General features: G+C 36.5%; 1 protein-coding gene across 1 annotated transcript in view; it reads left to right on the top strand.

Annotated features, from left to right (window-relative positions):
* Window positions 1–624: 624 nt before the first annotated feature.
* Window positions 625–11,477, top strand: part of taf3 (TAF3 RNA polymerase II, TATA box binding protein (TBP)-associated facto) — a 167,226-nt gene continuing 156,373 nt past the window's right edge. Inside the window, exon 1 of the mRNA XM_043714113.1 lies at window positions 625–913. Within this exon, the coding sequence (XP_043570048.1) occupies window positions 640–913 (274 nt within the window). The 5' untranslated portion in view covers window positions 625–639. The remainder of the gene's footprint in view (window positions 914–11,477) is intronic.

Below are 11,477 nucleotides of genomic sequence, written 5' to 3'. Positions count from 1 at the left end.
TGGAGAGAATGGGATAGATATTGGAATAAGTTCAGAATTTTGCTGTGGAACCTGACACATCATGATATCACCTGATAAAATCTAATTATTTTGACATCTGCGGTAATTGATATATTTTCCAATAATGTATATAAAGCCAAATTTATATTAATGCAGACTCTTTTTCTACAATTTAACAATACTTAGTCATTCAAATTCAAATGCAACTGTCTCGTTACTTTCATTCTGCCACCACAATAAATTCTGCTGTTGATTAGTTCTTTCAATTTATGTTCTAAGACTGCTACAGTCTACAAGACATTAATGATAAATAATGACTGATTAAAGGTGACAGACTGAACTGTTACTGTACTTTTGTAAAGTGGCAAAACTGGATACATAAATAATTGTGTGTTGATTTACCACTGCTTTTTGGCATTGACGGTATTGATTTTTTCCTACACAATAGGAAAGCAGCAAGAAGAAGCTCAGTTCCTTCCCAAAAAGGAGGAGGGTAAATTGACAATTAGATTGCTTTAGGTTGCTGTCACCTGCAACAAAAAAAACAAATGAACAGATCGGCCTGAATGAAACTGTAATAGTGTTAATATTGTACTTAGAAACTGATTATTTACTTCTGCTTTCCAATAATACTTAACCATGCCATTAAACTTTCTTTATGCTTTGCCAGATGGCCGGACGGATCCTGTTTTGGATGATCTCGGCCAGGCGTTTAAATTAATGGGAATCAGCCTTTCAGAACTTGAAGACTATATTCACAACCTCGAGCCCATTGGATTTGCACATCAAATCCCAGCATTTCCTGTCAGCAAAAACAATGTACTTCAATTCCCACAGCCTGGAACCAAGAGTCTTGCTGATGAGAAGGAATATATTCCAGAGTACATGCCTCCGCTCATCTCATCACAGGAAGGTGAGATCTGTTAAGCATTAAACTTGACTGGTTGGAAATGTTACATGAGCATTTAATCAGAAGCACCAGTAAAACAACATATTAGTAAGGCTTTTATTTTAACATCAGCATGACAAATTTTTGTAGTGTAACATCATCAGTTAACAAAGAATGAGGATGTGAGTAGTCATTTCGCACCTTGAACCTCCTTTATTATTCAGTAAAACCGTAGATTATCTCATCTCACTTTTATCCTGCTTAAAAACTGTATCACTTCTGCAAACTTTTAAAAGTTAAACCAAAGTAAGAATGAGAGAAGTTGCATTTATATAGATCTTGATCAATGCTTCACAGAAATGTGTCACTACCCAATGAATTACCTTTAAGGTACAGTCACCACAATGTTTGTACATACACCACAAGCAGTAAATGTAGAGAACAACCAATTCATTTCTGTTTGTTAGTATTTTAGGGAGAAATATCGAACAGAAATTGGGTGAATACCTCGATGTTCTTTTTATCTAAAGTATTGAAAAAAGCATGATAAACATTCATTTAACCTGAAATATGCCATTTCCGTCAGTGCCGCATTCCTGCAAAATTGTACTGAAATATAAATTTAGTTTTATGCACACAAGATTCTTTGAAAAGGACTACTTCGAATCAGTTAGAAATTTCACTTAAGCACAGGCAGTATTGAGGAATTCAGAATTGTTTCTGCAATCCATCAAGGTTAAATACATTCCGAATTTGTATCTGCAGTCTTCTTGATAATCTTGTATCTTATGCAGTGTATTGTTGTGCTGTATACCTGAGCGAAAACCTCTTTTTGATGTTGGAAGTGATCCAATTTGGTACTAATATGGTGAGACATTTATTATTAGCATTTGAAAAAGAAATAAAGACCAATTGGGACAGCACAGTGGTTCAGTGGTTAAGTACTGTTGCCCTACAGCACCAGGGTCCCAGATTCGATTCCAGCCTCGGGTGATTGTGTGGAGTTTGCACATTCTCCCCATATTTGCGTGGGTTTCCTCCGGGTGCTCCAACAGTTTAAAGATGTGCAGGTCAGGTGAATTGGCCATGCTAAATTGCCCATAGTGTTAGGTGCATTAGTCAGAGTGAAATGGGTCAGTAGGGTGGGTTACTCTTCGGAGGGTCGGTGTGAACTGGTTGGGCTGAAGGGCCTGTTTCCACACTGTAGGGAATCGAATCTAATATAACCTAATCTAATTAAATACTTTTTACGTTCAGAAATCTTACTAAATACCATCCATATTTGCAGCTGCTAAGAGCATTCACAGAAGAGAAGTGAAGGTGTAATGGAACTTAAATCAGATTATTCATTCACAATAAGTGCTTTTCATTAGTTGCAAACATGCAGTCTGCTTGTGTTTTAAGGACTGATTAGATGCTTTTTTTCAGAACCCTGGAGTTTTACTTGTACACTTTTTAAATAAGCTCATAAATGGTCAAAGTTATAAACATTTTTTATGTGATTTATAATTTGGAGGAGGTGACCTTTGTCAATTTGTATCTGTTTGAAATACAAATATTTCTGAGTCAAGAGATTATCTAACCTTTGAGCACATAATCTAAATTGACTATCTACTACAGTATTGAACTGGTTCTGCGTTGTAAGGGGCACCATCCTTCACATGCATCTTTAACTAGGGAGCCAGTCTTCCTCTGTGAATGATAAAGATCCCATGGATCTTGCTATATACGCAATTGATTGACCTGTTGACCATAACAACAGTCATGTGCTTTCAAAGTAATTCATTATATATTTGATTTTATTTATTCTGGGAATGTGGCAACATTGACAAGCCATGATTTATCATTGGTCCCTAAGGGTATTAAGAGTCAAACATGTGGTGTGAGACTAGATTCACAGTTGGGTAAGAGTGAGTGGCAGTTTTCCCTCCCTGAAGGAATTAGTGTGCCAGCTGTGTTTTTATAACACACTGGCAGCTTTCATTGTCATTTTTCTTTCTGGTGTCAGGGTACAAATTGCCAGATTTATTGCATTCATTGCTACAATTTGTCATGATGGGAATTGAACTCATGGCCTTAGATTATTTGTCAGTATAACCAATAAACTACTGTACCTCCTTTATGTGAATTGCTTGGGATTTTCTGCAAGAGTTAAAATGCGCTATTAAATGCAAGACTTGGAGATACTGTCTGTAAACTTACCTCACATTTGCACGTCTTTAGATAATTTACGTGTTAAGATGTGTCTTTTTTTGGTTGACTTTACATTATTAAGCCAAATGTTGTGATTATTCAGCAAAATGTTTTGGTTGAACGCTTTGATCTGCTAGGAATTTCTTGTTTAATTGATAAAAGGTACAGTTCGACATCGTAAATAATCAGAGGTCTTCTCATGCGGAGGTCATAAATTTAGTCATATAGCATGGAAACAGACCTTTTGGTCCAACTAGTCCACACCAACCACATTCCTAAACTAAATTAGTCCCACCTGGCTGTGTTTGGCCCATATCCCTCCAAGCCTTTCCTGTACATGTACTTATCTAAATGTCTTTTTTAAATGTTGTAACCATACCTGCATCTGCCACTTCTTCTGGCAGTTCAGTCCACACTCTCTGTGTAAAAAACCGTTGCCCTTTGTCCTTTTTAAACCTCTGTCCTCTCATCTTAAAAGTATGCCGTCTTGTTTTGAACTCCTCCACCTTAGGTAAACGACCTTTACTATTCACCTTATCTATGTCTTCTCATGATTTTATAAGTTTCTATAAGGTTACCCCCCAACCTCCTGAGTTCCAGTGGGGAAAAGTCCCAGCCTGTTTTTATATCTCAAACCCTCCATTCCAGCAACATCATGGTAAGTCTTTTCTGAACCGTCTCCAGTTTAATCATAGCCTTCCTATAACAGGGCAACCAGAACTGTACACCAAAAGGGGCCTCACCAACGTCTTGTACAATCTCAACATGATGTCCCAACTCCTACACTCAAAGGTTTAACCAATGAAGGTAAGCATGCTAAATGCTTTCTTAACCATCCTGTATAAATGTGACACAAATTTCAAAGAGTAATGCACCTGAATCCCTAGATCTCTTTATTCTATAACAGGGGCATACCATTAATTATATAAGTCTTGCTGTTGTTTTACCAAAATACAATACCTTGCATTTATCCAAATTAAAGTCCATTCTGCCTCACCTCAGCCCATTGATCCAATTGATCAATATCTCTTTGTAAGCTTAGATAACCTTCTTCATTGCCCATTATACCACCAATTTTAGTATCATCTACAAACTTACCAACCACACCTCCTTTATTCTCATCCAAGTCATTTATTATAAATGACAAACAAAAGTGGACCAGTGCCAATCCCTGTGGAACACCACTGGTCAGAGGCCTGCAATCTGAAAAAACAACCCTCCAGCACCACCCTCTGTCTCATACCGTATGGCCAATTTTGTATTCATTTATCAAGCTCACCTTGAATACCATGTGATCTAACTTGACTAATTGGTCTGCCACGCGGAATCCTATCAAAGACTTTACTAAAGTCCAAGTAAACAACCATCTACCACTCAGCCCTCATCAATTTTTTTACTTCCTCAAAAATTTAAATCAAGTTTGTGAGATATGAGTTCCCTCACAAAACCATGCTGACTATCCCTAATCATTCCTTGCCTCTCCGAATGCATGTAAATGCTATCTTTCAGAATCACCTCCTTTACCTTACCCACCACCGATGTCAGACTCACAGGTCTATAGTTTTTAGGTTTCTCCTTACAGCCTTTCTTAAATAAAGGTGCAGCATTAGCCATCCTCCAGTCCTCCAGCATCTTGCCCGTGGCTGGAGATAATATAAATATTTCTGCTAGGGGCCCTGCAATTTCTTCTAACTTCTCATTTCTTCTAATTTCTTCTCCTGGTATACACTTGGTCAGGCCCCAGAGATTTATCCACCTTGACGTTTTCTAAGATCTCCTGTACTCCCTCTTCTCTAATGTGAACTGTTTTCAAAACATCAATATTTATTTCTTTGAGTTCTCTAGCCTCCATATCTTTCTCTACAGTAAAAGCTGATGTAAAATATTCATTTACTATCTCTTCCATCTCCTGAGGTTCAACACAAAGATGACCTGTTGATCTTTACGAGGCCCTACTCTCTGTCTAATTGCTCTTAATATACCTCTAGAATCTCTTCGGATTATCCTTAACCTTAACTGTCAAGGCTATCTCATATTCCATCTTTGCCTTCCTGGTTTCCTTCTTAAGAATGCCCTAACACACTCTAAACTCTTCAAGATTTGCATTTGATCCCAGTTGTTTGTATATAATATTTAATTCTTTTCTTATTCTCAGTACCTTTATTCATCCATTGTTCCCTAATCTTACCTTTAACTCTATTAAGAATATAATGCCTCTGAACTCTGGTTATCACAGTTTTGAAAGCCTCCCACTTGTCAGTTGTGTCAATTTCAGCAACTCTACAAAGTATTACTGGGAGAGCAGTTTTAGTGATTTGAACTTGTTCAGTGAAATTTCATCCTGCATGAGCACAGAACTATCCTGCATTTGTAGGGTTGAATTGAATGACATGTAGCAATTCATTAAAGTTTAGTTAAGCAGATTGATGTATGATTATCCAATGTTTTTCTTAGTTTGTAACATGATGAAATAAGTTCAGTAAATACATGTAAAGGCAGATGCATTAAGCACCTTTAAAATGGATAAATGATTAAGTTATTTCATTTAATTTGCATCCACCAATGTTTATTAGAATAACCTTACCTAGTGAAAGCATAAATGTACAATCACATTATTATTCATTTCACTGCAAGACTATCTAAATTTGATCTTCCTCATTGTACATTTCCTTCTAACATATACAGCAGTATGTTTCTTTTATTTTTGTAAAATTCAGTTCTTCAGTTGGGGGATACTAAGAGAAGTCTATCTTTAATTCATTGTCCTGCTCAATGCCTTCCCACAACAGGATAGAGCAGAGGAGCTGCTCAGCATTTTTAGCCAACATAATTGCAGTCTATACCAAGACTCTTAAAAAGATGAATACTCTTTTGCACATTATACAAGGACCAGGAGGGTCCAAGCTTCCTGTCTTTGTCCACTGCACAAGTGCGTATCATGAAGATTCTTGGGCTACAAAGAAAATGTTAAATCAATATTTCTAATAACTGTGCAAAAGTCAATGTACAGATTATAACAAATCTTGATGTGATCTTGGCTTTATTCATGAATAAAAAGAAGAAAGACTAACATTTGTTTGGACTTCTTGTGACCTCAGGATGTCCGACAGCAGGTTACAGCCACTGAGCTACTTCTGTAGTGTGGCAAAAGTGGGACTGCAGATGCTGGAGATCACAGTCTAGGTTATAGTGGGATGAAGGGCTTTTGCCTGAAATGTCGGTTTTCATGCTCCTCGGATGCTGCCTGACCTGTTGTGCTTTTCCAGACCACTCTAATCTGATTCTGAAGTGTAGTCACTGTTGTAAATGTAAAATATGTGAACAGGCATTCTGCACGCAGCTTAGCTGTCCCTCTTCAAATAGTGCCAGAATATCTTTTAAGCCCACCTGAGAGGGCAGATGGTTTAGCAACACATGCAAAATGACTTTTTCAACAGTGCAGCACCTTTGCAGTACTGTACTGGAGCACTGCTTGAGATTTGTAGATTCAGTTCCGTGGAATGAGATTTGAACCCCTGGCTCAGAGATTCGACCAATACCACTTAGCTATGACTGGCACTTAAACTGAACCAGACCTTGCAAGCCCATGAACCAAAACAGAACAAAGCAGTAAGGAAGAGATATAAGTGCAGCGGGAACAGAGATGTTTGAGCTTTGAAAGCCACTTTGACAACCTTTGAACAGTAATTTAGACACTGCAGATTGGACATGATGTATGCAATGTGCCCACTACCTACAATTTTATGCCTTTATTTTTGTATTTGGTTTTAAATGCAGTAGTCATTATTTGTCTTCTGTAAAACTAGTTGTCATAGTTAAAACAAAAAGAATGATCAAACCTGAAATTAAGTAACAATTTTGCATTTGGCTGCAGTACAATGGGAGGAAATTTTAAATTTTGTGTTCTTACTAGCATCACTGGAGAAACAAATACCTCTCAAATTGCACCTGCAGGCTTTATCGAATGTTGTTCAGATTTGTTATTTTGATCTAAATTGGTCATCTGACAATCAGCTAATCTCTTCCAAAGAAAGCCTGCTGATGTTGAAAATATTTTTCTTTGTAAAAGAGTGTGAGCATATAATTCTCCTGATGTTCAGGTAAACTGTAACACTTGCCTCCTACAAAAATAGATTTGGAATTCTCAGTAGTGTGTCTTTCCACAGTCACTTCTCTTTTATGACACACAAATCAGAAAAGCTGCAGCTAACTTTCTTGTTGCTGGGTCAAATGAAATTAACTACAACTTGAATAACTTCCATAAGCGATCAGTTGCGAGTTTAACAGAAGTAATTCTGCTTTAGTAAATTTGTGATTGTGCTGCATGATGTCATTTTATTACATGGGGTACACTGGTACAGGAAAGGAACTCTTAAACGGTGTTGGTGGTGGTGCAGTACAGTTCACTTGGAGTCTGAATAGTTGTGGCAGCCATCACCTTTTTACAAGTTTGTTGTAGCCCAGCTATGATGGAGATGTTTAAGGTTCCAAACTTCCTTCTAGCATGTGGCTGACTAAGAATCACGGCTGCTATTGCTGCCTGTCATTAATGTATGTTGGAAGATTCATACCCAACTTTTTTTGGCCACTTTATGAATAATTCTTCTTTGAGCATTCCAACGTGGGACTCGAACCTGGAGCTTCTGGCTCAAGGTGCCATCCAATGAATGGCACCAGCATGAAAATCTAATGGTATATCAACAATTTGAGTAGATTTTAAGTTCCTCACTTTTATTTGTTGTTTACTTTAACTTAATTGGAGGATTTGGATACTGCTTTAAAATCGCTGCCAATTTTCCATAATTCTGTATTAGGGTGTTGTCTGTATTGTATGTTCTTTGTATGTATAAGGCATCTCACGTAAATATTCATATTCAGTAGGTAAAACTGAATAGGTTGCATTTGACAAGGGTTGTCAGGTAAAATGATTTGTATCCTATTGGTAAAAGTTAGAGAATAGTTTCCACAACTGTCTCAAAAAACTTTGTAACCACTTTGTTTTTAATCTGTTTTCTGAAATGTTTACTATAAATTGCCTTCTGCCTTACAAAAGGAAATATTAAAGTAACTTGAGCTGTATTCCTATAGCATCCCGAATAGAGATTATCGATAGGTTGATTTACAAACTATTTGAACATGTATAGTAGGGGAATTTTAATGAAGCCTGACAAGGTGTTCAGGATGAAAACATTTTGCAAACTTTTCAGCAACCCTTGAAGAGTTTTATTTGGTTGAAAAGATTGATTCTTTAGAAAGTGAAACAGGAATCTAGATTTGAATCTGACAGAAGATTGGGAAGGACAAAAATACTTCCATCTGAAAATTGGAAGTGCTTAAAACAATGACACTAAAAAGGCTTCTACAGGCTTTTTTAAGCTAAATTAACACGAGCTTAATTATACTGTTTGCTGCAGTTATTTAACCACAGGGATTCACTTAGTTGTGCAATGGGATTTGTTCAGGACCTCTGTTGTAGAAACAACCAGTGGGACCGTACAAGTGGTAAACCTCATCCCTTGGAAAATCATTTTAATTATTTTAAATGGATGCCAAATTGAAGTGTTTTATGACCTGAAGTGATTCATTCTTGAATTAAAAACTGAAGTATTTATTAGGTATACTTGTAATCTAATGACCAGTATTATTTTCAGTAAAATCATTCCAACAAGTCTGTTTAGTCGTTTTTGCTAGATGTGGTAGAGATGATTTTTTTTTTTTTGCCTTCCTTATCTGGGCTTGCATTACCCTTTCAAGTAGAAAGTGAGGTCTGCAGATGCTGGAGATCAAAGTTGAAACTTTATTGCTGGAACAGCACAGCAGGTCAGGCAGCATCCAGGGAACAGGAGATTCGACGTTTCGGGCACAGGCCGAAGAAGGGCCTGTGCCCGAAACGTCGAATCTCCTGTTCCCTGGATGCTGCCTGACCTGCTGTGCTGTTCCAGCAATAAAGTTTCAACTTACCCTTTCAAGTAACAATTTTCCATGTTTAAACATGTTTAGTTGAGTGTTCAAACTTTTCTTTCCCAAATTATGCTGCTCTCTCTCATACTTCTCATGGACAGTGACTCTTTTGGGATAGGAATATTCAGCACCATCAATCATCCAAAAGCCAACTTGAGTGCCATTCTTAAATGTGCAATGAATATTGAAGCCTTTTGACATTTCCACAACACCAAAATCATGGCTGGTTTGTCAGTTTTGGCTGAATTAGTTAAGATCCAGAGAAGGTACAATGACTACATAGTTGGGATGGCTGTGCTATGATGGCTTATACACAGAGAATGCAACAGACATAGAGAAGGCTGTTGAATTGTTATCAAGTTTATTAATCTCTGGGAGTGCAGATGGAAGCAATTGCTTATGTACTGCAGATTAGGTCACTCCAACCTACCGACTACAAAAGAATTTGAAAATAACAGTAAGAATACAGTGCCTAAGGTTTTAAGTAATGTATGCTCCAGATTGTTGCACATTACCTATAAATCGTCAACATTTTATTTCCAATCAAATTCTGTGAATAAATGAAGGATTTAGATGGAGAATAAATTTTCGCATATATTCTTTAATTGAATGAAGGTGATGTATAGAATAATTTTAATGAAGTGCAGTATCTGATTATTCCTGGATTGCTAATTTAGTAACAATTGAGCCTTTGATAGAGACACTTAGGAAACCATTTAAATGGATGTGAAACGGTGAAGATGAGAAAAGGTCAGAAATGTCATCATTGTTGCCATTAAACTCAGCAGATAGTACTGTAGGAGTTAATGCTATTTGAAATAGGATAGAGTTGCTTTAAGATCCAATATTATTGTCATTTTTCTCTTAAAGTAAAACTTGATCTTATGAGCATTGTGCTTCGATTCATCAAAGTATGGTATGTTTACTTGGCTATTTTAACTAAAACTTATCTTAAACTTTGGAAGCTATGAGGAGCTTTTTTTTACTTTTAATTAATGTTTTATGGAATTGCTACATACAGTTTGAGTAAAGCATCAGTTTAGTTTTCTAAACTATACTTATTTTTAAAGGGTCCTCATTTGGTAAAATATTTTGTGTAAGTGAAAGGATGATAATAGTTGTGTATTGCAATGCACAATGGTTAAGAATTTGCGGTTGCAATTACATCAGTGTTGCTGCCATTAAGATGTAAAACTGACTGCAATTTCTGGCATCCATATGTGCTCATGTAAATATAGAACCATGGTCACTGCTGTCAGAGATACCCTATTCATCCACAAGAATGCTGTGTTGCAGTCTTCACAGATACAGTCACAACGAAATCAGTAATTTGATATGAACTTAAAATTTTATACATACTGTTGTTGAAAATCTTTGAAAAGGTTGAACTTTGTTGAGTGACCTGTAACTAAGTGTTTCATGGCATGCTAAATCTTAAGTCTTGCTGAACCCTGAAAACTAACTTTTGATGTGCAGAGTGCCAAGAACATTAAAAATCATACCACTTCTGTTTGTTTATCTATGATAATTCATCTTTAATCTTAATTCCATGTGAGTTCCCTTTACTTATTATAATCTGTGTTTTTTTTATTTCTGGCTGTGCTGTCTGTAGGAGTTCTTCTGATTGGCTTCATTGTGCATGATGATGTCACTGATAGTGGATGTTTCAATCTTTAAACCCTGCTAAGTCCTAATAGACAGCTTTTGTCAGGATCTGTGGCAAATGTTAGCACAAGTGTTGTCCATTACCACTGACTGCCAAATCTAGGTCAATGCTTTCTTGTTTTGAGAAATCAAGTCAAGATCTATGCTACTAACACTGTCATTATATTTCTTATCTAATTGTTTTCTTTTCATCACAAGAAACTAATTTTCTGTTCGAAAGGCCAAAGGAAAGAAAAATAAGTTCAGCAATCCAAAAACTTTGCAGTAAAAAAACGAATAAATTTGTGGGTGATGATATAAGGAGTCTTGCACAAGAGATTTGGAAATTAGCAGGAATGATATGCAAGTTTGAGAAGCTTTGAGCATAATATTAATGCCTTCAGCCACTGTATCACTCATAATCTTACCTTTTTTTCCACAGTAATTGATTTCTGCAAAAATATACTTGTAGAATTCCTAACATGTTTGGATTTTTGCTAACAGCCATCATTGTGGACAGCTTCAAGTACTTGAATTAATTTTATATGAGACATTGATTTCAAGATATAGATGTAACATTTCTTTAAGAAATTTGTGCAGTTGTTAAATATTTTCTGAAGTTCAAGAATATGCACAGTAATAAGTAGGAAACTTAAAGAATCTTGTGGTTTGAGCTTTTAGGCTGTCGAATTTCATAGCTTTTTAAAGGCAGGAGAATTGAATTGGATTGAATTGAATTTATTGTCACTTGTACCAAGGCTCAGTGAGAAGCTTTGTCTTGCGAGCAATA

The sequence above is a fragment of the Chiloscyllium plagiosum genome, chromosome 23, assembly GCF_004010195.1.
Source record: "Chiloscyllium plagiosum isolate BGI_BamShark_2017 chromosome 23, ASM401019v2, whole genome shotgun sequence".
NCBI lineage: Eukaryota > Metazoa > Chordata > Chondrichthyes > Orectolobiformes > Hemiscylliidae > Chiloscyllium > Chiloscyllium plagiosum.
This window is presented reverse-complemented; position numbering and strand designations above follow the sequence as displayed.